Source organism: Solea solea, chromosome 21, assembly GCF_958295425.1.
Source record: "Solea solea chromosome 21, fSolSol10.1, whole genome shotgun sequence".
In the NCBI taxonomy this organism is placed as follows: Eukaryota; Metazoa; Chordata; class Actinopteri; order Pleuronectiformes; family Soleidae; genus Solea; species Solea solea.
Window position 1 is genome coordinate 15,888,216 of NC_081154.1, and position 27,504 is coordinate 15,915,719.

The window sequence follows — 27,504 nt, forward strand, 5'->3', positions numbered from 1 at the left end:
CTATCACCAGCACCCTGGCACTTCAGCTCTCTGTTACGCACTGATTTTATGACTTTATTGAAACAATTAAAAGTCGTATTGACCTTTTTTGTTTCCGCTAATGTTAACTCTACCACATGATCGTTAATAATTTGGGAGACATGTAAAGCCTATCGACGCAGAGAGATGATCTCTCACTCTGCCTCTATTTTATCAGCACTACAAACAAGATGTTTAGACACACCTGATTTGGAGATTTTAAACAAATTACTCATAAAAAAAAGCTGAATTTGAACTTCTGTCTGCTACTGAGGTGACAGACTTACATCACGTCATAGTGATTATGAATTTGGAGGAAAAAACTGGCAAAATACTTGCTCATTAGTTGCACAATCTTCATCAGCACATTACTGCAGATGGTCTAATTATCAACCTTAAACCCATCAATGACAAATTTAGGATTATTTACTCTTTATACCTCTGCGTGCCCACGTGGTGACTGTGCTACAAGATATTCTATGTCCTTCAGTGTTAGAGTGAAGCCCGTGGACGCGTGAATCGTAATGCTGTTCATTCAGCTTCACTTGAAAGTGAATTTTGCATATATGATTATCTGTCTCCGATAACTTTCAAGCGACTGATTTGGAAAGTCTGCTGTTTTCAAATGGAAAAGCAGACTCCTGCTGTACTTTGTTTTTTTTTTATACGTCACAGAAAAACACTCAAAAGTCACAGAAACTCTTTTACTTCAAGGGGGGGTTTAACAAACACAAGCATCGACAGTGAGCTTCTACTTACATTACACTAGAGCTGTCAATCACACTGGTGTCATATGTGACATATATTTCCCTCTATGTCGGAACATAATTCACAAAATTGACATGTGTTCTACTGAAGAGGAGCTGAAAAACATTATCATTATGTAAAACTTAACAGAGATTCTCCTGATTAAGTGAAAATGTCCTTTTTTTTTCTTGAAATGTCGAACACGGGGGCTGGTTGCTTGTTGCATAATGTTTGTATATCCAAACCCTGTGCACTGTGAGTAGTTCCCCCTTTGTCAAAGTCCACAGAAATGCCAGCTCACACAAAGCGCGCATGAAGGGCTCAAAGTCTACGAGAGAGTTTTCACAGTGACAGATCTACACCCCGGCCAAGTCTCCCCCAAAGTGGATTGAGTCGATGGGTGTGAGAGCCTCACACTTGCCCACTGTGGAAAAAAGACAAGACATTTTAGTTACTTTGAATAATGTCTAAGGGGTGTTCACTTATTATTATGTTTTTAATACTGTAAATATGTCATTCTAGAGGAAATAGAGATGCATCAACACAGACTCCAGCATGTGATGTATCTCAGACTGAGAGAAAATGTAGACGATCATTTCCCTTAAATGTTACTCACTGGGAATATGATTCCTCACAGATTTGTGATTTGAATGACATATCGTTTGTTCAAAAATGAAACACTATTTCTTATTTCTACAACCAAAACATCATATATGTAAGTCAACAATTCCTCTAATGCACTCAACCTTTTTTGGATATTAAGTAGCGGAACAAACACGTTTGACCAGGTCAAATATACCTGATTAAGCTTCTCTAAACCAGGATTATTTGGCTGACACTTCTCTTTATTCCACTAAAAATAAACCCTGTTTAAATAATAGGAAAAATGAGCTGAAATTACTGGATAAGTCCATGTTAATATTAAACGATACAAATGCTTCAATATTATATCCTATATCTTCATTTTGTAATGCTATTATTTTGGAGTTTATTTTATTTGTTTCGTCTTTCTAAGCTCCATCAAGCCTGTGTAAAGGTTTATACACAAAAACTAAAAAAAATTGACATCTGGACAACAAATGCACACTTGGGAGGATCCAGACCCTGGATGGAGACACATCTTCTGTCATTCATCACACTCCAGGTGTACGGATCGATAACTCATGGATGCTACTTACGCGTATGTGAAACCTGTCTGTATTTGCCCAGTAAGCAGATCTCCCTCTTCTTATGGACGACCATCGCCTGGTCCTCTGGCCTCAGACCAGTGATATGACGGGAGAAAATGAAGGAGTAGCTGTCCTCACAGGTGCCATCCCATTCGTTTCTCCTTCTGCACGAGTACTGGATGGCGTAGTTATCGTAGTCGGTGGCGATCACCCAGTGGTCATCGTCTAATGGCGAGGAGATAACACAAACGCGTTATTAGTATCGCCGTTACTGTCTTCAGTAACTAATAATGTAACATGTTTGTTTTTTTTAATTCAGTACCTCCGTTCTTTTTGGTGAGGTTTTTTCAACGGCATAACGGTTCCCATAACATTTTAGCGATCAATAAAGTTTAATTGAATTGAAAAACAAAGAACTTGTCGCCCTCTAGCGGCCCACACGTAATCAAACACGCGCCATGAAGAGGACTGGACAGGTCAGGGCACGGCATGATAGCGAGCGAGAAGGGCCGAGTTTCTCCTCATGGAGGTATTCACATTATTTTCAACTGGCGAACAGAGGGAAAAACAACATTTCGGTAACTTGTAGACTGTGTCCCGGTTCAAAAATACTTTCTACGGCGAACAACAGCAAAAGCAATCTGCTGAAGCACCCGGAGGAGCGGCATGCTTCGACAAAGTTAGCAGCTAAGGTAGCTAACGCAGCATCCGAGACCAAGAGTCACAGCAGCGAGCACACGCCCACGCCCACTCCACCCAAAAAGCAGCGGTTGGAGTTCGAAAGACGGACCCATAACCAGGCACAACTTGATAAAACAATAGCACGTTATGTTTAATTGTTTATTTGGATCTCTTTTAGCAATATCATGCTATTATTCCAAGAGTCCAATGGTAACATTTTACAGATAAAAACACGTGTTTTTTCCCCCTCAGATATGTAGTGGAAAACATGCTACCCATCTCCACAGTGGAGGACCCTGCTTTCAGACAGATCATCAGCATGGTGCCGTCCACAGGTAATAATAATACTAATAATAATGAAATGGAACTTGCTTGCAAGAAAAACATACGTGTTGGTAGGGCAACCGTCATTGTTTACCGTGCCTCTTGATAGTTTGTTTTATTCAGCATCAGTACAGAACTGAAAGGACGGCTAGAGGGGAACTCAATCAATCAACCTTTATTTAATGGGAGCATTGGAAAAATGTTTTCAGTAACTAAAAAGTTACTTTCTCAGTAAGGCATTAGTTTTTGGTTTAAGTTACTGAGTTAAGTAACCAAGATATTAAAACTGGGCGAACCCACTCAAAAAAAAGGGCAATTCATACAACTTCCCTAGACAGTGGTTGTTTAAAGGTAAGGATCGCTACAAACATCAACGCTAATAAAGTGCCTGGTGCCTTGATTTAAGCTTTGAAACTCAGAAATCAGATTGAAGTCAAGACAGGTTGCTCAAGGTACTGTATGTCCCTGCTACTTACTTCCAGTCTGCAGCAAAGCAGAGGCTCCCCAGTACTTCATCCTGAACTTGGCAGGGTCAGGTGTCTCTTCAAAGGTGGCATACATGTCAGCGCAGACCTCCCAGTGGCTGGATGTCAAAGAGAAAGAAGGACATAATGACATTTTACACTAAATAACATTTTTTTTTGTAAATGAACAACCAATGACAAATAAAGTGTTTTTCTCTTTTTTGTCACAGTAAATTTAATTATACGTTTTCTTAAAATACATACTAATGTATGTAGAATTACAACTATTATCCATAATTATAATAAAACTGCAGCTCGTTATATAAAGGACTGTAAAATAATATAATACAATAATGATATTATTATTATTAGTAATAAAAAATATTTTAAGATTCATTTTATTCTAACAAAATCAATAAATAAATTCTACACTTCTAAGGTAAAGTCTTATCTTATCTTCTATTCACGTATACTTGTCATGCAACACATCAGTAACTATAAGGAGATTAAATGGAGCGAGGAAAGGACGCCTGCTTAAAAAAAAGAAGAAAAAGAACAGAAGTAGAACTCACTTAAAGATAATTACTCTTCCCCTGGCAGTGGCGGTCATTGTGCCGTCTTCTTTGATTTCAAAGTTAGCCACAATGTTGTCGAGTAAGAACAAACCCTCTGGGTCCTTCTTCCCAACAGCGTACCACGTCCCTGTATACTGACAATAAGAGAGACATCCCACATGTAAGTCCTTTTCATTTGAAGCACAAAACGTCATATTATTACGCAATTATCTTTGTTTCTCACTGACTCACCCTGGTCCTGTTGAAGTTCTGCATGACCTGAATGTTGGCCACCTCGCAGTCCTGTGCCCAGGACACGGCCAGGAGACAGAGGGCTACAATGAACCGCAGCATTCTAGTCCACAGAAGAGAGGTAAGAAACAAAAACAGAAAGAAATGTGGTGAGACGTGTCCTTTACTGCATGAGACAGTAACCAATAACCATTTGCTGGTCATTTTCCTTTCTTTGGACCTATAAAAGTTGTCCCAATTGTTGATCACTTTATGTTGATTGATTTTTTGTTGAACAGAGGTTCCATGAAACCTCTTCCTCAGTGCTACAAACCAATAAAATACAATCAAGGAGCTTATTGAATTAAAGTAAAACATGCTGGCCAACTATTTACTCACGGTATTCAGTAAAAAAAAAAAAAAAGAGGAAAATTTAAAGCTTACCTTGTTACCAAACAGAGGTGAGTAGCTCACAGAGATCCTCGAGAGTTCTGTGCAGTTTTTTTGGTTTGGGCCTTTTTATACACTCGCTTCGTGTTGCATAATGACTTCTGGAAACCTGGACCTTCAAACTCTTCCCACTGCTTGCTTGCCTTCCATTGGACAACATTTACATAACTGCAGCTCCCACCATGATTTGTGTGTTCTGCACATCTGGCCGACCGCCTCCCTACTATACTCTGTCCTAAAAAAAAAAAAAGAGAAAAAGAAAACAGAGGCTCAGGGCTTCTTGGTCTTACGCAAGCCAAAGAGAACCACCTGGAATGTTCTCCACGATTGCATTTGTCTCAAATACACCGACATACATTCCCTGAGCTTTCCCAAAGGACATGAAACACATCATCCTGTTTGACATGCTGTGCTGTCAATCCATCTCTCATGGTTATGTAGGGCAAAATGAAGATTCTAAGCCACTTAACTAAAGGCCCACCAACTAAAATCTATGTCTCCTTCAGTCTTTGATTTCTTAAGATAATGTTTTACAATTTTTTTTCAGACTGGAAACTGAAGTTTGTAAAGTTGTAAACCTCTTACTCCCCACACCAAAGTCCATGGGAAAAATCAGTGATTTTACATTACAGAACACACTTCTGCCTCCATCATTTAAGTCAAATTTGTCATTTTGTGACTTCGGCATTGGAAGGCAGCACTAGACCAGCAACTCCCATTCCCCTGTGAGATAAAAACACAGATTTTCTCTATGGACTTTGATGCAGGAGAGTGCAACTTCATTTTCCACTCAGAAAAGGCCATCTATTGGCAAGATAAAGGCACAGATATATTATGTGTCTCCACTGGCATGTTTTCAGTGTGGCTGTGGCTGACGCAATCATGCTTTGAAAGGACACCCTTGTAGTTCCCAGCACTGTATGTGTTTGAGTAAAAGCTGAACAGTGGTGGACTCTGAGCAGAAAACAATCAATATGAAAGAGAGGGAAACAGCACAGAATCTAGGTTTTTTTAAAACACCTATCAGTGATGGCTGATTATGTCAGCTGATGGCACACTTCTGTAGATCGAACTTTATTTGTATAGCCCTTTGCATACAAGGCAACGCAGCGCAATGTGATTCACAGGATAAAATCCTAATCAAAGAAGGCAAATGGATTAAAAACACCACTGGAGAAGTGAGGAAAAGAAGAAATAATAAGTAGGGGAGAGAAGGAACACTAGAGACTAGAAATAATGGTTGATCTAAACCCCGGTAAAAGACAAATTAAAATCATAAATAGTAACAGATAAAATTTAATGAAATAGTTTTGTATATCACTGCTTAAATTAAGTAAGTAAATAAAGAAACTAAAAACGTTAATAAATGCAAACTAGAACATGATAAAATAAAAAAGGGTAGAATAAAAGGTTTGTTTTTAAAAATTATTAACTTTCTCTGCTGCCCTCAGGGCTTCATTGAGGCTGAAAGAAAAGGAGACACAACGAGACCTCGCCAAAATGTTTGGTTCTAACTTATAATATAATTAAAAGACGTGAGGGGTTCTCAATGGTTCATAACTTTGAAAGCAAATCTGATAAATACGTGAGGCTAAGACCATTTAGAGCTTTAAAAACGAATAAAAGAATCTTAAAAATCAGACATCTACCTTTGTACCTTATAAATCATCACTCAATGGTTGATATGCAGGTATAACTTTAATTATTTTGTGTCAGAATCGTGAGTTCACATGTGTCTGTGGTTCACAGAAATGGAAACATGTGACATGTGGATTGAAACAACATCATATAGATATTTTGTTTTTCATCTTACATTTCTTTTGAGGGGGGGGGGGGGGGGACTTATTGTCTTAATGCACAAACTGTAAAGTGACACAATCTGTGTTCACAACCATATCACCAGGGGACTGTGCTCACACACCGGCTGTAAGTGAGTGCGTTGAACAAATCGTTGCGCTTTGTTTCAGTCGGATAAGAACGAAACTGAAGTCATTGATTTTTGGAGACAAGATGGAACCCTTTAAAGTCGGACATAAACCACATACCAAAGCAGAAATCTTTGTGGGACTTAAAGGTGCCGTGTGCAACATTTAGGAGGGTTTATTGGTTGAAATTGATTTAAGTTCTAGAATAAGCCTTAATGCCTGGTAAGGGACTGACTTCTTGAGCTGACATGTCTCTGCAGCAGCCCAACAAAAGTGATTATTGTGAAGGTGTGTTAAAAGGTCTCTTTTCAAAAAAAAAAATCAATCAGAGAGCTGCAGCCTGTCCTGACAAATATCAGTCCAGTTCTCAGACTGACTCTTTGTTCATCAAGGAATTACCTTCCAAATGCAGCTATTCTGTAAAGCACGGAGTAGTTCAGAGCCTAAATCCACCTGAGAGCTGCTGCTTTGTGATGAAGCAGCCAGACACATCAGTCTCTGGAAACTAACCACGGAGAAGCAGCTTTCAATTGCCGGGCTAAACAGATGTGTGACAAAGTCCCTGCCGCGACTTAAAGTTGATATATCCCACTTCAAAACACAGCATGGCAACGGTTCAAGTAGAGTTCCAAGATTTGACAAAATAAGGAAATAAATGATCAAGCAAAACAGCACAAGGAAGAAGTCACTGCGAGACTTTCCACATCTACCACACATCGCTTTAATGTAGCTTATTAGATATGTGGGATGTGTGAAGAAGTCTCTGTAATCAGTGAATAATTGAGTTTGAAGAATATATTGGACACAGCTCAATACTGAGGAGGACAGAGGTAACGTCAGACATGAGTAGACATCGCAGCAGAGTCTGAGGAGCAGCTTGCCAGGGCTGACACATATAGTCATCGGTCTCTGACTCTGACATATTTCATTAGAACCTGGACGACACTAACTGTCTCTGGAATGAGCTGCTTCACGCTCCACCAGTATCTAATGTCTGACAGTGGCAAGTTCTGATTTCTTTGGCGACAACCTTGAGTAGAGTATCATATCTAGAGACATCTACCGTGAAATGGTCTGTATTTATAAAGCGCATTTCTAGTCTCGATGAGCACTCGAAGCCGCTTCGTACTACAGTTTTGCCACTCACCCATTCACACCCATTCACTCACACATCCATCCATGTGCAGCGTGTTTTCTATCACTTCTATCTTTCATACCCATTCACACGCACAGCATGTAGACCCCACTCACTCTACCACTGAGTCACAGTCACCTGAAACTAAAGCCGTGTTTCCACCAAGTGGAACAGTTCAGTTTGGTACAGTATGGTACGTTTTTTTTTTTTTTTACATTTCCATTTGGAATATTATTTAAATAACCAGCCCCAACTGTTCCATTCATTGGCACCCTTCGCTTGGGGTACCAGGGTAAAGTTGTACGGTAAGATTGTGGTGGAACTAGTGTTTCTTCCACACCTGCAGTCTATTCTCATACAAAGCTTTGTGTCAAACAGCACCAAATCGAGCAGGAAAAAACAAAAGCTGCTGGATCCTCATTGTTGTCTGTTGTGTCGCGTTCGATTTCATCGTTCGTTGTCGTCACTTTCGTATGACATCACGTGATGTATCCTGTTAGCCCGGCTATCGGACACAGACCACAACCCACCTAACAAGGAAAAGTACTGTTCCCAGTTGAAACACAAGCCTGACCCATTTAGGCTTTACCATTCCAAACCGTATCGTACTGTACCGTACTCAATCGCAACACGATGGAAACACAGCATGAGTGCGACTAATATAACCCTTTAAAGGTGATGGCCTTTCAAAGTGGTTCACTTCTCTATTGGAATGTAGCCTCTATCGTCAGATGTTATCTCTTTGACTTCCTGTTTGTCCCCACTAGTTTCTTTGTGCGCCACCTTGTGGTTAAGAGCATACTGACACACAAGGCTTTATACTGCTTCCCACTATCTGATATACAGTATTTCTCTCATCACACTTTGCTGCCTTGCCTTTTTCTCACATCCAAACACCCACACACCTTTTGTAGCTATCCCTCGATCAGCTTGCCTTAATCCCCACAGCAAAAAAATAGCAAGTACATTCTGGTCTTGCTTGGCTGCCAGAACCTAACCAGACAGTGTGATCGGTTAATAATAGCCAGCCATCTTTGTTTAGGGCCTTGTGATCAGACGTCCAAGTCCCACTAATTGGCTAAAGCCCAGTTGAAGGACTGATACGGCCATAATGATTGGGATTGCATGCGAGCACACAGGCAGGTTCATTCCATGTTTAGAACATAAGAGAGAGGCTATCATTAAGGCTCTGACACCGTTTAGGCACTTCCTCCGCTGTGGCAGCAACTACAAGAATAGAACAGTGGAGCCTTAATGCTGCTTAAGTTCACTATTGGAGCTAATCTGAGTCAACTAATGGCGCTTCTCCATTATACAGTTCTAGCACTACTCGGCTCTGCTCTACTCGGTTTGGTATCAGGCACGTCGTTATGTAGCACGGTTGCATGAAACTGCTGTGACTTTGTTTTATATGTGGCACAAACACAAACTTGTGACAGGCAAAGCTATTGTTTTTTTGTGTGGTGAAGATTAGAAATAAATGTCACGATCACATGTTCACATATGCATGAACGTGTCATGATTCAGCTCACTGGTTGCCAATTTTCAGCAGTGCTGTTGCTAAATACACCAGACTGTAAAATATTGAGTGTTAAAAAGCCTTGAGCTACAGTTCGGCATTGTCCGGTTTGACTGTCATGTTGGACGACAGAGCAGATACCACAAAAATTACCAGGTACTATCACTAATAAAAATTCAAAAAAAATAAATAAATTACAAATAAGAATAATTTCACCTTCATTTTAATCACTGCATTTGATGATTTTGTTTTGCTCCGCTGTCCCATTCAATTTAGATAAAGGTCATTGAGTTTGGAAATATGACTTGTGGTTCAGTCTATCAGCCAATTGGTTTAAGGAGGAAAATGAAATTGTAATTATCAATATTATTGCATCAAAACCTAAGGGATACAATCATATGTTCTATAGTGAAGGGCATGAGTTGTATAGGCCACGCATCCCAGCTGGCATTTGACTCGACAACAGTTTCACTCTCACCTGTGTCCTCCCTCTTTGCTGAGGAGAGCCTGATATAAAATGATCAGCCGCTGGGATTTGCGGGTTAAGGGCGCTTAAAGCAGGGGTTTTAATGTCGTGACGTCACATTAATTAGCGGCCACCTTGATCCTTTCAGCCTCTAAGCCTCACTCCTGTTCTGTCCGTCTGCGCGCCGGGACAAGGGATGTATTAGTGTCTCCCTTGGGGACCGTGGAGGAGAATGCACCTCTCTCTCTCTCGCTCTCCCCTCTGCACACTCACACTTCCCCCCTGTTGGTGATGCTTTTGTGACAAAAAAAGGGAATAAAAAACAAAATTACACAGGTTTGATCATGGCAGACAAAGACAGCGTGGAGAAATTCCTGGAGAGCAACCCGCAGTTTGCCAAAGAGTACTTTGACAAGAAGCTGCGCGCAGAGGCCCTGGCCACAGCCTTCTCCGCACCTGTCGACGTCAAGGACGCCGCGTCTTTCAAGGATGTTAACTCGGTGCAAGAAGCCGCCATCATCTTCGACCTGGTGCAGGAGCTGCAGAAGCCCGGGGACATGGAGAAGTCCCTGCACAAAGCGCTGCAGAGGATCGCGCTCATCATCCAAGCGGACAAGGTCAGTTTCTTCATGAGCCGCTCCAGAAACGGAATACCTGAGCTGGCCACGTCCCTCTTCGACGTGACCACGACGACCAAATACGAGGCGAATCTGGTCCACCCGCAGGCTGAGATCGTGTTCCCTCTGGACATGGGCATTGTCGGCTACACCGCGCACTGCAAAAAGCCCCAAAATGTTCCCGACGTCACCAAGGTGAGAAGTGGCCATTTGAAGGCGTGCAGTCTATAAGTCAGTACGCTCTTCAAGAAAGTTGTGTGCGCGTGACTCTGGTGACATATATGTAAGATGAAAAAAGTCCTTTTGATTGTTATGTCAGAAGCTTACACAATAACACAGGAAAATAAATAAATATAACCAAATAAATTTGAGCCACCTTTCAATTGGTTAATATATTGTTCCCATATTTTGCAGGCTTTTGTGGCCAAAAGCGCAAGAAAGTTGTGTGTGCGTGACTCCGAGGACACAATTAACAACTTAACATTATTCGTATAAGTGGGCTTCAAAATGTGTAATTTTACATAATTAAAACAACAAAAACAACAGTACAGGAATAATATTAGTAAAATTCAAGATTATTCATAATACATAAACTCTAATGTGCTCTGGAAACTACTCGGTGATTTTCCAAGTTAATCGCTTTACCTAAGGGGCTCGCGCCCTGTAGCACTGCTCAATGTTGCATGTGCGTGACTGGAATAATCCCTGCAACATCATGAGTGAAAATTACCTCCACAGGCTAAGTGGGCATTTAAAGGCAAGAACTTGCTTTTAATCACCTTTAATTTTGTTGACTGCACAAATCTGTGTCCCCTGGACAACATGCTATACATATATCTATATCAAAATGTGGGGCAGAATAGGGTGGGGCTATATATGGCAAATAAAGGTTGTAAAAATTACAAATCTATCCATATTGAATATTACTGGGACAATTATGAAATATTCACCATAATTCCGTTTTTACATTTGCTTGTAAAAATCAGAAAATAAAGATTTAGTCTTGAACAATTGATCTCTTTCAAAGCTATTTGAAACAGCAATAAAAATTATTTAATTTCATGTCTTTATGTTTTAAATCTATAACACAATAAATACTGAACTGAAGCTTGAGTAGAGAAAATAATATTAGATCAAAATAACATAATTATGACAATTTGATTTTTTTGCTTTATTGTTTTTGCCCTAAAGTGATGACACGCTCTGTTTTAATCAAATGTATGTCTACACATATCAGAGTGCCTGTGATGAAAGAAGTGATAAACAAAACCTAAATCAGCAGAAAGAAAAAAAAAGACATGCTGGGGAAATACATGAAATACTGTATCATATTTTCTATGATGTATTTGCATATAAAAAAGGAAATATAGTCTCAGTTTCCATGCAAAGCCGACCTGGAAGTAGCAATATGTTTTACAGCCACTAGGGGGCAAAAGGAACTCCTTATGAATGGAAGTCAAAAGGAAAATTAGTAAATTCTCACTTGATTTACTTGATTTGGGGAGTTTGTGATTGACAGCTGGTATCATCCAATAGGAACCTATAGGAACAATAGGAGTTCAGATTCTCATTGGTCACCACCTTCCTTCCCTGTTGGAGTGCTTAGTTATCACAGTCAGTTGTGTTGTATGAATCCAGAATAAAATAATATTAAAGGCTGAAAAATAAGGCTTCATCCTTTTCACAATCCTTTTAGCTATTTTAACAGTTTAATTGTTTTATGTTCCGTGCCAATTAAAACTTTGCCCTTATAGGATGAGATTCGAGGGCTCAGCAGTTCAGCAAAAAGATCTCATTCCTGCATTAGAGCGTATTAGCAAATATTTTGCCGGTATCTCATGTGGTGATGCTCCATTGTTCCTTGTATTTATGACATAGTCAACAACACTGGAGTAAAGCTTGACTTCAAAATGTATTGCAAAAATTAAATTGCGCTGTGTTCTGTGTGAAAAAGTAAGTGTTATGTCAGAAATGTGGTTCCTTCATTTTATGAGCATGGTCAAATAAACCATGGATCCTGGAATAGAAATAAATTAAAACGGTGTGGTTGTGTTGCCGTTCCCTATCATCGTTTTGTGTCCATGTTTATTAAAAAAACTCATGGTTTTCTTTGTCTCCGTGCAGAATTCAAAGTTCTGTGACTTTGTGGACAAGCAGACGGGATATAAGACCAAATGCATGCTCACTTTCCCCCTGCTGGCTGAGAAAGAATGCCTCGGAGTCGCCACGGTGATGAACAAAATCGGGGCTGATCACTTCTCTCCAGAGGATGAGGCTGTAAGCTCACACACATTAACACTTTTCATCGGTGTGACTTTGTTACCTGCAGTGTTGTTGTACCCACAGGCTTTCACACATCAAGTCGACTTGGCAGCTCTGCAGGACTGGATTTAGCCAAGATAACACACACACACACACTCAGAGAGAGCTTGAGTGAGAGAGTTTCACCTCAATGTGAAAACAATACAATACAAATAAGCGGCTTTATCACCAGCCGTGACAGCAGCTGGTAAAAAAAAAGATAATTGCTGTAATTACACCTCACCAGTAGAGTGCAATGCACCCAAATGATGTCAGTGGGAGTCAGGCCTCGCTGACTTGATCTGCTCGTTTTGGAGCATGGAGGTTGGAAAAAAGGTGCAGTGATTTAATTAGGAATATGTTATCTCTGTATTTGAAGAACACCCACCATTTTCTCCTGTTATTCAGAAGCTTAAAGGGATAGTTCAGGTTTCTTTGCAATATGGTTATATGAAGTATACTGCTGATACTGATTTTAGCGACTCAACAAAGGCTTGCATGATAATATTACATGTTAAGAATATTATGTTCTTCTCTACTCTATCTCAGTGTTAGTCAGCTTTTTATCCCAACTGTAAAGTAAACTTTGTGTTACCCACTTACTCTCGCACCAAAATCCATAGAGAAAATTGACGATTTAACACCACAGTGCACAGACATTGTTGATCCGCTGCCTCCTTTATCAGTCAGTTCACATGTCTTGTTTTGTCTCTTTGGTGTTTGAAAACTTGTTCAAACATATTCTGTAGATATCACGGTCGTAAACAGTTGTATATTTTTTGGGTTGCATACAGCAGAGTAAGTGCTGGCTATGTGTCTGTACCTCATACAACCACACTTCAAAAAACAACCCTGAACTATCCCTTTAAAGCACAAACCATGTGGAACAATTTAAGAAAAAATTAACTGGATGAAAAATTAATGACTGGTTTTACAGAATCTAAACGACATAACAGGTGGAAATTATTCACAGGGAAAAGGCTCTAAACTCTGCAATGCATGTCTGTATATTCACACAATCACAGTCAATTTCTCAGCCTCTGATGATACATTAAATGTATATTTTTTTAAACCTATGGTCAAACTCAGTGTATTCTGTAGACATGGTGACACTGTGGAAGACCTTTGATTCACAACATCAATTCTGCTGAAGTCACTGTTTACTCATCTGTCAAATATCAACATCAATAAATCCGTACCCGTATCAATAAATCAATGAATCAGAACTCCTTATTTTCTTAAGGAATTCTGTCCCTGTTCTTCACATGTGCTAAAGTTTAAAACCTGCTGTGGATTAAAAACCCTCTAATCTGTAATCTGATTTTTGTCTCCAGCTTTTCCACAAGTACATGAACTTTGCTCAAGTCATTGCCCTGCAACATTACACGGCCTACATGTTCAATGTGGAGTCCAGGAGGAGTCAGGTAAACTGAACTCAACTGCTGCAACTGCTGCTGTTTGATAACTAAATGCTCCCACTGCCCTTTAAGTCAGAAAAGTACGCCACTCCGCAGGGGTCACTGAGGGTGTTATGCAAATGTTTATCTTTCATTACAAACACAGACATAGACTATATGCAAACATCACCGTGTAAACAACGCGACAGACATGTCACATTTAATTCTCAGCAGCTCATTGTGTGGTTAAATATTGTAAGACTTAATTGTGTCAACACAGTTTTAAATGTCTTAATTGCTCAGGAATCACTTTAGAATGTGTTCTCAATGAATGGCTGTCTCTCATATTCTGAATATACTTATCTAGTGTTAACAGTATAACTTTTGTAATTATAAACAAATCGCAAAGGCTCAAATTTGATCCTTTAGGTTCTAATCCTTGCAAGAGAGTATAATAGTTAATATTTTTATGTTTTTTATGCCCTGTGTTGTTTAAAAATCTATGGCACAGTAAATATTCAACTTGAACCCAGGTTAAAGCTCCAGGGTGTGATATTTAGGAGGGTTTATTGACAGAGATGTAATATACTACCCATAAGAATGTTAAGAATGAGAGTGTAATTACTTTAAAATGAAAATCATTCATTTTTTGTAGCCATATAATTAGCCATATATAGTGTATCTACATAAGGTAAAGACCTAGATGTCACTAATTCTCACTTATTTGTACACATTGAAACTTTTTTTAAATCACAAATTGCAATATATGTCAGAAAAAACTTAAATGTTTAGATGTTTTACTGATATAAAAGGCTTATTCTAAGGCTACAAAAGCCAAATCAAGTTTATATTCAGTTTAAATGTTACACCCTGCACCTTTAACTCCATCCAGTCCTGCTTGTTTTCTCACACAGGTGCTGCTCTGGTCGGCCAGTAAAGTATTTGAGGAGTTGACAGACATTGAGAGACAGTTCCACAAAGCTCTCTACACTGTCAGGACATATCTACTATGTGAACGATACTCAGTGGGCCTGTTGGATATGACCAAAGAAAAGGTTGGTCATGCACGATACTTTCATGGCTTGCAGATATTAATAACTCCAAGCCTTAACTGTCTGTTCTGCTTTCTTTTACCTGCAGGAATTCTATGATGAATGGCCGGTGAAATTGGGAGACGTTGAACCCTATAAAGGTCCTAAAACACCAGATGGCAGGGTAACTGATTCAGTTCCTCCTCATTTATGTCACATGTGGCGTTTGTTTTTGTTTTTGGTTTTTTTTAATAATCTCCTTAACTTTTCTACTGTCTAGTAAAGTTGGAAGACCATTAGTCGTTCTCTTTTTCACACAGGAAGTCAACTTTTACAAGATCATTGACTACCTGCTGGAAGGAAAAGAAGAAATCAAAGTCATACCGTAAGCAGCAGAATATGTGTTTCATACTAAGAAGTACTGTTTCAGTCAGTCATTGTCTCAAGACAGTGATGGAAACTATTATTTAATATACAGTTATAGCAGATCTAACTGATAGATAATGTTTTTTTTGTTTGTTAGTTTTTTCAAATGTGGTTGTATGAGGTTGCATGGCAGCACTGTGCACACCTGCACTGAGAACCAGCATGAGACTTGGTGAAAAACTGATTTTAGCTACTTAAGAAATGGCTCACCTGCACCTACCTACATCTACATTTACATCTGGTACTTTACCTCACCATTATACAGCCTTTTAATGACTGTAAAATGAGGTTTGTGTCACTTTGTAAACGATTCACTTCCTGCACCAAAGCACATAGATAAAATCCACAATTTTACACCACGACACAGAACAGTCGCTGAACCCCTGTCGCTTCCATCTGTTAGTTCAAGTGTCATTTTGTGACTTCCGAGTTTGAAATCCTTTGTTCTGATTCACCTTAGTACCACAAACATACCAAATGAGGCAACAGTAGACCAGCAGCTCCTATGTACCATTAGGCTAAAAATGATGATTTTCTTCGTGGACTTTGGTGCAGGAGAGTGAGTGGTTCACAAACATTAATATCCAGTCAGAAAAGGCTGTGTAAGGGCAAGATAAACATGCTTTATCTTGCTATTAGACCGCTGGCAGAGAGTAAGCCTCTGTGTCTCAGGCTTGTGTGCAGGGGGTGTGCTTAGCACTGTCAACACCACTTCTTTAAGAAACTAACAATTGTATTATTCCTTATGAGGCTGGCTGACTCAGCGCCCCCTGTAGACCTGCTCCTGGTAAATTGACAATAAAAAGTTTGTTCCCTTTAATTATCTTTCTTAGTCAGGTAAACAGAACTTTAAATCCAGCTGTTAGATCTTTCTAAATGGAGGTATTTAGTCTAAGTCTAATTGTCAGCGCTGTTTTAACACTCTTGTCAGGGATTCATCGGCTCATGCCAGCTGTTTCTGTCTTTCAGCGGTCCACCTGCAGATCACTGGGCTCTAGTCAGTGGACTGCCCTCCTACGTCGCAGAGAATGGATTTGTAAGTTCCTCACAGCTGCTGCACTGCAGTTCATTACCACAGTCACCAGAATTACAAAGGAGTGACAATAATGAGGAGTGGATTTTTCACAGAGGGACACATCGACGGCGAAAGCAGTCACATAAAAATGAAGTGAAACACACCGTTTGTTTCCATGCACAGTCAAGCCAGTTATAGGACGACTGTCTTTGTCCCAGTACAAGCACTAGCTACGTTAGCGGGGTTATATGCCTGCTTTAAGTTTGTTAGCATGAGATGGTTTAGCTTGTGGCTAATTGTTAGCATTTTGGGAGAAATTCTAGAGTCTTTCTACCATCCATTAGCTTAAAAAATATACAATTCTTAAAGCTGACAGAAGATAAAATTATTCTCCATGTCAACTGTTCCATTTATATCAGAACTTGGAACTGGGAGCGACGTCACCCCCAAAGTCAGAAAAACCATGGACGTGTCTTATCTCAGGCTAGCCATTATTAGCCATTGTTAGCAATATTTTAGTAAACGTGGAATTTTTTTTGTGACACAACACTTCTACGGTTAAAAGTCAAACAATACTCGATGTAGGACTTCTTTACCATATGTTACCATACTAGTTAATGCCGTATGATACATTTGTGTCGTGTCATCGGGCAACATGCGGTCACAGATGTATAACTCTTCTTAGTAAATCCTGGGTGAGGGTTATCCTGAACATGTCATAAGACACAAACACGTTTATTCACACTGGTAAGAAACAGTCACAAATATCACAAGAGCAAAAACTGAATTGTTTTTCATGTGACTGCAGATTTGCAACATGATGAATGTGGCTGCGGACGACTTCTTCACTTTCCAGGTGAGGACAGACATCCATACACAGTCAGCACACACACACAATCAGCTGTGACATTAAAACCAATAACCATGGTAACAATTAACATTACAGTACAGTGACGTAACGTAATTTTGTCATAGGTTGGTAATATTTTGGGAAGATGATCTTGCAATTTCCAGCTCAGTAATAACAATGGTAAAAGTGTGTAAATAAGGATTTAATACAGTAAGATCATGTTATATAGTATCTTAACATGGAAATATTGTTATTATACCAATTATATACACCTCTGTATGTACAATATGGATTCTACATAAAGTATGAATGACCTATACTATGTTGCAAAATATACATTATATGCCTTTTTATTTTTTTTGTAAATATTATACTATTTCATTTGTACTTAGAAAGAGGCTGTGGATGATACGGGTTTCGTCATCAAGAACGTCTTGTCGCTGCCGATTGTCAACAAGAAGGAAGAAATCGTGGGCATCGCCACGTTCTTCAACAGGAAAGACGGCCGACCGTTTGACGAACACGACGAACAGATTACAGAGGTCAGCGCCGCGCAGTCTCTCCATCCCTGTTATATTTTATTACCAGTCATAATTGGACGATACGAGCCATTATGGACATCATGTTGCGTGCTATATATGCCTGGACCTGGATAATTTATGCAATTGTTAGTTATATGGTTGCTTCATGCCCCTCCCTCCTCCTCCATCTCCCCATTTTGAGGGGGTGGGGCATTTATTCACCACCTCTTTATTTAGGAGTTCTGGCTCCTGATTGGATAAAATGTTCCTTTACATCTCTTTCGAATCAGTAATAGCTGTCAAAATATGGACCGATTTAACCCAGATTCCAACCACTGACCGCAGCTTTAACTGTCATTAAACCATGATGGAATAACTATCATTCTCAATAAATCGAGGTAACCAAGGGAATAAACTCGAGAATAACTTTTACAGAGATTATCGTATCAAACTCAAAATTGGTGAAAACACTCAGAACATGTGGTCGATGGTGCGTGCTGAATATGATGGCACATCGCTTAACGGTGTTGCCATGGCAACTGTGCAAAGTCGGATTTTTGCGACAAAAGAACAAACTGTCACAACTTCGCGAATCCTGGTCCAATCTGAACCAAACTTGCTAGGGTTGTTAAAAGTCCCGCCCCGAAAACGTCTGTATGAAAATATTCAATCTGTTTGAGACTGTGTCATTTCCTCTCTTCATTCCAGGCCCTGACACAGTTCCTGGGCTGGTCCGTGTTAAACTGCGACACCTACGACAGGCTGAACCGCATGGAGTACAGGAAAGACATCGCCCAAGAGATGCTCATGTACCAAACCAGGTGCACACAAGATGAGCTGCAGTCCATTTTGGTCAGTATCCAGCTGCCCGTCCTCCTTTTTCTCTCAACATTTACTCAAATAGGGACACTCATGCTGGAGTCACACGTGTCTTAAAAGGTTAATGGAGCGCAAGCAGCTTTTTGAGCGGTGGTGCATTCAGGAACGGCTCATAGAAGCTCTGAAATGATCCACTTGAGAGCAAACATTTAACATAGTGACCTGATAGTTTACTAGGTTACTGGTTGTAAACCTTGTCTATAGTGTCTGGAAATGGAAGAATTCAACTGTAAACTGTGTAAAATGACATTTCAAACGAGCTCTTTCTTTTTATGACCAGAACACCAAAGAAAAGTTTGATGCAGAGCCCGAAGACTGCGACCCGAAAGATATGTACAAGCTGTTGGTACGTTTTGTTTCACTTACAGACGCAAGAAAAACACACCATTAATTATTTTTTTAAGCACCAAATATATCAATGTTGGGAATATATTTTAATATATTCTACTGTGAAATAGAATATCTAATCCACTTAACAAACTGTGTAATGGCGTAGTCATCTGGAGTATTGAAGTGTTCATAGTGGATTTGTGTGTGGTGTTAATGCAGAGAGGAACTTGTCCACCGGCTAACGACGTCAACGGAGAGGATCTGTACAAGTTCTCCTTCAGTGACTTCCCCGTTTCAGAGTTTGGCCTCATCAAAGCTGGCATTCGCATGTTCTTTGAGCTTGGAGTCGTTGAAAAGTTTAAAGTTCCCCCAGAGGTGAGTTTTGCTATTAAAGACGTAGTTTTTTTTTTTATGAAGTGTGGTGGAACTGTACGGTGTTCTCACCAAGAACCATCACCTATTAAACTCCGTGCCAGCATTAGTCCACAGTATCTCAACAACATCATGCCTGCTGCTTTATCTCACTGTTACACAGCCATCTAAGACTGGAAAATGCAGTTTCTAAATCGCTTACACTCCAGCACCAAATCTCATAGAGAATTTGAACAGTTTTAGATCACCGCTGCCTTATTAGGTTTCTGTCACTTGGGTAAATCTGAACGGAGGATTTCAAACCCCAAGGTCACAAAATAACACATTTGAACATTTGAATGGACGCAGCACTGGATTTCCTTATGGACTTTGGTGATGGAGAGTGAGCAGTGATACAAACGTCCGTTTCCAGCTAGAAAAGAATGTCTAATGGTGAGATAAAGTGGTGAACAAATTCTGACGATAGTGTCACTAAGGGACTATTAAGTGACTACCCATGTATCTATGAAACCCCTTGAAATTACAAGCTTTATTATATAAGCGTATAATCCATGTGAAAATGATTTACTTCTTGTATGAAATGTGGGTATTCTAAGATATATACATTAGTATAATACTCAAGTAGTATTAGAGTATTGTCTTTTCATTATTTTGGGAGGTTAAAAGCAAACTGCCATGCAGATATAGAATGCAAAATCTACAATTAGCCTCACAAATCTTATCCTGCTGCAGCTGCTAATTTGCATGAAACCCTGCGGCGCAGCCGTGAGGGCAAGAGTAGGTTTCCGTGGACTAAAGGGTACTTAATTGTTCACAGTGGGTTCACAGCTCACCTGAAAGTCTGAAAAATAACATCATTTTCTTGTCTTCTTCCCAACCTTGTCTTCTCTCTCCCTGGCAGACACTGACGAGGTGGATGTACACAGTGAGGAAGGGTTACCGTGCCATCACCTACCACAACTGGAGGCACGGCTTCAACGTTGGCCACACCATGTTCTGCCTGCTCCAGGTAACACCTTCACACCTGCTGTGAGCCTGAACGAACTGACAAATGCTCAGTAGCCTCTTATATTTCACTGAGAGAGCAACCCTATTAACCTATAATCGCTACTGTGTCTTATGACATGAAAGTAAACCACCGACATGGGCACAAATTCAAGTGGCTGCCAGTGGGGATAAGAGGAAAAACTAATTTTAGTCATTTAAAAATAAGTTCACCTGCTTAAATCTATCATAAAAATATATTTATTTAACTGGGAACCGATGTTTGTGTCACTTTGAATTTGAAAATCAGCAATTTTACACCTCTGCACACATGTGTTGGTGATCACCTGCTCAGTAAGTTCAAATGTGTTATTTTTATGGTGTTTGAAAAACATAATTTTTGCTTTATCTCAGTGACACAAATGCAGTAAACAAAGCAGCAGCAGACCAGCAGCTCCTGTTCCCCTACAAGTTTAAAATGTTCATTTTCTGAAAGGACTTGTGCAGGAGTGAGAGATGTTTACAAACTGCAGAAAAGGCTGTCTAACAGTGAGATAAAGAGGTTGGGCCTCAGGAACCACGCCTATAAATGAGTATTTACAATGCCCTGTATCTGTCTTTTTTCTGGGTTGATTTTAAAGGAATCATCAAAGAATCATCCATTATTTGTCTCTTTCCTCCTACAGACAGGGAAGCTGAGGAAGTACTACTCTGATCTAGATGCCTTTGCCATGGTGGCTGCTGCTTTCTGCCATGATATTGACCACAGAGGAACCAACAACCTCTACCAGACCAAGCAAGTCAACAAAAAATAATAATTATTCTGCACGTGCGTGTTCAACAAAATATGTGAGCCGACATGACACGTGCTTCTCTCTTTTCCCTCTGTAGAAGTGCACATCCTCTTGCCAAACTCCACGGCTCTTCCATCATGGAGAGGCACCACTTGGAGTACAGCAAGACCCTCATGGGCGAGGAGGTACGACACAGTTCGCTTATGCCGAGTTCACAATTTATATAATTTCCCATTTTTGATTGATTTAAATGAGTTTCTTGTTAAACAGTGAGTGACTAAATTGCAGCTTCACATAAAAACTGTATCATAAGTCACACTGCAATTGTAATATCTGTCAGAGAAATTGCAATTATATATTTTTCCCCAGCTATATTTGGGCTGACAATATCGGTCCTAAGTGTGTGATAAGAGGGCTTGTGTGGGCAAATTTTGCAGTTCCCACATGGGAAGCTCATGTGGGCAAACACAGGAGGGGGGGGGCACCAACCTGCTTGAATAAAGCCCTTATGGGGCTCATATGGACATGCTGAACTGCACAGGGATCCCACAACTATACAATTATATGTGTAGTGTGACATGGTAAACATTTTGACGTGTTCTCTTTGTCTCCCGCAGAGTCTGAACATCTTCTGCAACCTCCAGAAGCGTCAGTTTGAGAACGTGCAGCACTTGTTTGACGTCTGCATCATCGCCACTGATCTGGCCCTTTACTTCAAGTAGGTTTTTCTTTAAAAAAAAAAAAAACTGGCTCGGTGGGTTATACATGTATTTCTTCTGACTGACATCTGTGTGTCCTCGTGCAGAAAGAGGACCATGTTCCAAAACATTGTGAACGCTACAGAGCCGATGCCAGATGAAAAGGAGGCCATCGCCTATATTTCCAACAACCCCACCAGGAAGGAGATCGTCATGTATGTACACGGCTGTTTTGTTTTTAAAATACCTTTTGAAACAGCGGGTGCTTGCAGATCATCGGGGGGCATTTTCTCTTCCCTCCTCACCGTCTGAATGTCTTACACCTCCAGGGCCATGATGATGACCGGCTGTGACTTGTCAGCCATCACCAAACCCTGGGAGGTGCAGAGCAAGGTGGGTGAGCGGGCGTAACTGTATAGATAAATACAGTTGTTGTAGCAGAACAAGCAAACAAAGACCTGTAAATGCTAAATATACATCCCAATAAGTAAGGGAAGATTGACGATTAAAGATGAAACTATATTCTTTGAGAATAAGTTGTTGTTTTTTTCACTTACAAAACCAATTCTCTGTCTTATTTTTATTTGTCCATCTGTCTGTCTGACCGCCTTCAGGTGGCTCTGATGGTCGCTGCTGAATTCTGGGAGCAGGGCGATTTGGAGAGAAGTGTTTTGGACCAACAGCCCATTGTAAGAATTACACCATTTCTCTTAGTGTTGTGTGGAAAAACACTGTTGTTGTTTTTTTTCACTTGAAAAACTTCTCCTCCTCTCGTTTTCCTCAGCCCATGATGGACAGAAACTGTGCCGAGCAGCTACCCAAGATGCAGTGCGGTTTCATTGACTTTGTGTGCTCGTTTGTGTACAAGGTATTTGCAACTATTTTTCATATACTATGTGTGAGGATAGGTTTTTGTCATGACGAGGTGGGCGATGACATAAAGAGGGCGCTCGATGGTGGGAATAAGAGAAGAGACATGGATTTAGCAATTCTGTTTCTGAGGTGCAGCCGTTCATCGCTAACTGCTGTAATTTAAGCACACCTGCAGTCTCACCAGGGGCGTAGCAATTTCACCCAACTGCGATTGGATTCTAATTTTCGGCAACAGGGAGAAAAGCACCGCGTAAAACGGATTCTGCCCGCGAGGTGTTTGGATTCAGGTCCATGTAATCAATTTCAATACTTTCAAGAGGCAAGAGCTCCACACAAAAAGCCACAACATTGAGTCATTAAGCTTCCTCCGAGGCATTAGTTTAAAGTGAGACTTATTGTTTCAAGACACTAACACTTCATTTAAACTCTGGTTTTACAATGGAGACAGATCAGGTGAGTCTGCTATAAGGGTTTGTTGAGACAGAAAGTCAGAGAGTTGTAGATTAAACCATGCAGAATTGTCCATATGGGCGTACACATTACACTGTATCTGTACTGCCCATCCTGTGTGGGTTGTGAGAGCTGGAGCCAATCTCGACTGGCATTAAGTACAATCTGGACAGGTCACGAGCCTATCACAGAGCCTAGTTTAATTTAAGCTGTTTTAAGATGATGAACACAGCAGGAGAGTGCCCTGTACATGTGCATGCAGCAGGCAGTGCTTGCCCCATTCACTCACTGATCCAATCACAAGTATTCAGCTCTCAGTGAATGGGAATTGGTCTGTTTAGGCAATGAACCCAAAGCATGTTTTTTTTTACTTCTCAAGGCTCTTGGGTTAGGGTTAGTGCCGTTATGTATTTATAAGGGCCTTATACATTTATATTCCCATTCCGTTGATCAAAATACCAGGTCTAAATGGGTTTTTGACCAGTGGGAATGTGTTTTATTGGCGTTCACTCCTGGGTCAAATGACTGCAATGCTTGCAGGTTTTTATTGGCTTCAGCTCCAATCAACTGTGGCGCGAAACTGCTTTTTTTGTTGGCAGCAATGCAAATTATGCGAATCAACCTTTCATCCTCTGGCCATAAGTATAGCTGTTAGCCCTGAATGGTTTTGGCCCAGTATATCTCTCTTTTTTCCGTTGATTTTAGTGTGAAAGAGACTTCATAATGAATTTCAATGCGATGTATTAGTTGTAATTGTGTTGTGCTGTTAGCTTTTGATCTGATTTCTCTGGGCATGGAAGTTACTACCATGTCTGAGTCTCCACTTGACAATCTGCATGTGCCTGGACTGTGGGAGGAGGCAGTGGTACAGAAAAAAGAGAAAAGACACAGGCAGAACATGCAACCTCCACACAGGAAGGCCTGGGTCAAACACAAGACACAGGCATTCCCAAAGTGCCTCATTATAAGATTTATAGAGGTGTTGTTGTCTCAGATAACATGATGTGTAGGGATGAACCTGTTGAACTCGACTCGGCCCCAGCAGGAATGTCAGCATGGTGGACATGAACACACACACACATCAGTACTGCGCGCATAAAACTGTCAACATGTGTCGCACATGCCTGTAAATTTCTGTAAAAAAAACGCGCACCTAAATCTGCTTCACATTTGCCAGGAGTTCTCCAGGTTCCACAAGGAGATCCAGCCCATGTTTGACGGTCTGAACAACAACAGGGCACACTGGAACGAGCTGGCTCAGGTGTACGACGCAAAGATGAAGGCCATCGAGGATGAGAAGAAGAAAGTGGAGGACGGAGCCAGCAAACCAGGTTAGAATCACTACATGGAAATAAATGTTAATAGTCACCCAGTGTTGAGAGTGATGTCGTATTCATGCATTGTTTATCCGACAGACGGAGGAAAGTCCAAGACCTGCACCATCTCCTAAATTCTTTGCAGTGCTTGATCTGGACTGATGCAGTCTGGTTAGGACTCATCTAGGCTACACTAGCCTAAAATTCTGGTCTGATGTTTATCTAGTTGGATCTTTGCTAGACTAGCTCAGTCTAGTCTGATTAACATCAGTGTTAGTTCTCTGTGGTTAAGTGCTGTCTGCTCTGGTACAGTCCAGTCTGGTCAAAGATACCTGGTCTGGTCCATTTCAGTCTGGAGTCTCACCTAGTCAGGTTTGGGTCTGCAGTCCAGTCTGAATTAGGCAAGGTTTAATTATAGGAGAGTCAAAATCACCAAGAAGTAATGCTGGGACCTTCTTTCCTCTCTTTTGTTCTAGACTTAAATACATACTGTAGAGTTCCTCCCTGAGTCTGAAAACATGGCTGCCAGTGGGATGTCACTTCATTTTGCTGTTACGACGACATTTTCTGACCGAAAACTGAAGTTTGTGTCACTCTGCAAACCTCTTGCACCAAAGCCCAGAGAGAAAATTAGCAATTATACATGACGGCACACAGGAGATGTTTTATTATTTTGTGACTTCTGTGTATGAAATCCAGTGTCTGGATTAAATTAAGTGGTACAAACTTACCAAATGAGGCAGCAGGAGAACAGCAGCTGCTGTGTCCCTTCAAGCTCAAAAATGCCGGTTTTCTCGATGGGGTTTGGTTCAGACAAGTTGCTGTTTTTCCTCGTCTTCCCTCCGGCAGCCACGTTTTCCTCGTTGACGTTGAAAAACCTTGAAAAGCTGTTATCGAATGTTCCCAAATAGGATGTTGCGTGTACATGCATGTGGGGTAAATCCATGCCAAAGCAATACAGTAGCTCTCAAATGATGGTTCCCACTGGCACACTGTACGGCAGTACCTACTATAGGTTGTACAACAAGAGTTAGCTACTGCTGTGGGAGGTGTGGAACTAACCACAGAACTTTATACTTAGTGAAAAGAGAAAAGGAGTTGGTATTCTGTTTTTTTTTTTTTTGTTTTAAGTAGAATATAATAATTTGAAATTCATTTCTTGAACACTAAAAAGAGGGTAATGGTTTGCTAACACTCCACCAAACAAGGGCTAACATGTTCTTACCTCAAAGGCACCCTGGTCCGTCATAGGAGGAACTATTCATGTTAATATGCAATCTTTCTATATATACATATACATAATTTATTTTTTTGATTGTGTGAGAATTTTGTACTTGTCTTCATAGCGGAAAGAATTGGCGTTCTGTAAAAAAAATAAAAAATCACATTCAGGCATCGAGAGCAGATTTTGAACTTGTGCAACTTTATTGCCGGCTTTGATGAACAACTACAAGCGGTGTTACTTATTTTATGTTCAACTACCTGGGAAAATATAAGAAAAGTGCAACAATGCAGTCATGAATTAACAAATGATTTCAAATGTATATAGTTGATGACATAGCAGTCGTAAAATGTACATTGCGTAATAACTGAAGCTTTAAATCGATTTGTAACCTTTTGCTTCTTGGACGAGCGCACTTAGTTGCTGTCAAACAGGGAAGAGTTGAAGAACCTCTGAAGTAAGAAGATCTGATAGGATTTATTTTGTCAGCCAGCGCTGACAAGAGATCCACACAGCTTTAGACTTTAAATACCCTCCTAACAGAGGAGGTAGAGCAGGCTACCAAAGCCTTATCATACCAACGTGCAGGCGACTTGTACTCAAGGAGAGGAAGCCATCGCATCACCAAGTGTTTGATCGTTTAAGCTACGCTGCCTCTTTATGCAACAGTGAGATGAATCATCGTTTGATGTTCACGCAGTGTGAATCCCCCTTGAAAAGATTTCCGCGTAGAAAACTGAACTGAACTCTGATCCAGTCCCAGCAATCTCATCCTCAACCTCTCTGACACAGTTTTAGCGATGGGTCAGAGGCGGGCTTTGGCTCTCCTCTTCCTGTTACACAATGTCATCTCCGCTAATCAAGGGGGCCATCAATCAAAGGCACTTAATCCTCTCAGAATGGCTTTGGGGCCTGGAATCTACCTTTTTTGGCTGTTTGAGGTGAAGCAGGGGCAGCTGCAGGAGCTAAAGCTGTCGACAGACAGAGAGAGAACATCAACTGCTTAACATTTACCTTGCACAACTTTAAGATGGATGGATCCACCTAGTTTTGAGTTGAGCGATGGAAAATAAATCGCCCCTTGCTTTGTATGCAAAATAAAGCACTATATACGGTGAAAAAGAAAGTGGTTGACGAGCAAGTTTGTTAACCATTTTCTTTTTACATGGTGCTTTGCAGGGCCGGCCCAAGGCATAAGCAAACTGATACCCCAAACATTTTAAGGTATTAAATAAATATATATATTTATATTTAGATATCTAAGTAGCATTGAACTTAAGTTATTTGTTCTAAGTTTCAAAAAAACCAAAGTCATTAAACTGGTTGTTGGGAGGGCGGCCCCCCCAAATCAAATTCAGCGTAAGTCCCCATAAAGGCTTGGGCCGGCCCTGCAGCTGTCACTCAGACTATAGAAGTCTATCATGTGATGTATGCAATGGCCTCTGCTGTATGTATGTATGCATGTATGTGTTATGAGATGTAACTTGTAAAAGCAAATAAAGGAATTTATGGAGCGTAAGTCGAGATAAAAGTGTCGGATAATGTTATAGAGTACATAACACACACAGGCAACAGTCATTCACACCATATGAAGGTAAACCTGGGGCAGATTGAACCCAAGACACCTCAGGCTGAGCTGCTGAAGTGCTCTCTTGCTATATAGTCATATATCGTGCAGGGATCTCGGAAGCTTGAAAAGCTGGATGAGCCTCCAGGGAAAGAGGATAAGTGGATTGGTTCTGATC

At 40.5% G+C, this 27,504-nt stretch overlaps 2 protein-coding genes across 2 annotated transcripts; one reads left to right on the forward strand and one right to left on the reverse strand.

Annotated features, from left to right (window-relative positions):
* Positions 1-708: 708 nt before the first annotated feature.
* Positions 709-4,741, reverse strand: rbp4 (retinol binding protein 4, plasma). The gene is made up of 6 exons (XM_058620888.1): positions 4,633-4,741; positions 4,210-4,312; positions 3,976-4,112; positions 3,416-3,522; positions 1,944-2,159; positions 709-1,189 (listed from the first exon to the last, which is right to left on the reverse strand). Exons 2-6 carry the CDS (start codon positions 4,309-4,311, stop codon positions 1,122-1,124), a joined length of 630 nt encoding a protein of 209 aa, XP_058476871.1. The 5' UTR covers position 4,312; positions 4,633-4,741; the 3' UTR covers positions 709-1,121.
* A 5,107-nt stretch (positions 4,742-9,848) lies between these two features.
* On the forward strand, positions 9,849-27,278 carry pde6c (phosphodiesterase 6C, cGMP-specific, cone, alpha prime). The gene is made up of 22 exons (XM_058620886.1): positions 9,849-10,495; positions 12,425-12,577; positions 13,936-14,025; positions 14,913-15,053; positions 15,139-15,213; positions 15,350-15,414; positions 16,425-16,491; positions 17,279-17,326; positions 17,713-17,862; positions 18,550-18,693; positions 19,001-19,066; positions 19,270-19,425; positions 20,324-20,431; positions 21,093-21,202; positions 21,298-21,385; positions 21,818-21,918; positions 22,006-22,113; positions 22,228-22,291; positions 22,513-22,587; positions 22,683-22,766; positions 24,399-24,552; positions 24,637-27,278. The coding sequence occupies exons 1-22, from the start codon at positions 10,028-10,030 to the stop codon at positions 24,669-24,671; spliced, it is 2,550 nt and encodes an 849-aa protein (XP_058476869.1). The 5' UTR covers positions 9,849-10,027; the 3' UTR covers positions 24,672-27,278.
* The last annotated feature ends 226 nt before the right edge of the window (positions 27,279-27,504 follow it).

Bases quoted from the DNA above. Each gene is read 5' to 3' on its own strand.
- rbp4 (XM_058620888.1), bottom strand. From the start codon at position 4,311: ATGCTGCGGTTCATTGTAGCCCTCTGTCTCCTGGCCGTGTCCTGGGCA. The intron at 4,113-4,209 runs GTGAGTCAGTGA...TCTTATTGTCAG, and splicing joins AGAACTTCAACAGGACCAGG to TATACAGGGACGTGGTACGC. The intron at 3,523-3,975 runs GTGAGTTCTACT...TTTGACATCCAG, and splicing joins GGAAGAGTAATTATCTTTAA to CCACTGGGAGGTCTGCGCTG.
- pde6c (XM_058620886.1), top strand. From the start codon at position 10,028: ATGGCAGACAAAGACAGCGTGGAGAAATTCCTGGAGAGCAACCCGCAG. The intron at 12,578-13,935 runs GTAAGCTCACAC...TTTTGTCTCCAG, and splicing joins TCTCTCCAGAGGATGAGGCT to CTTTTCCACAAGTACATGAA. The intron at 14,026-14,912 runs GTAAACTGAACT...TTTCTCACACAG, and splicing joins TGGAGTCCAGGAGGAGTCAG to GTGCTGCTCTGGTCGGCCAG.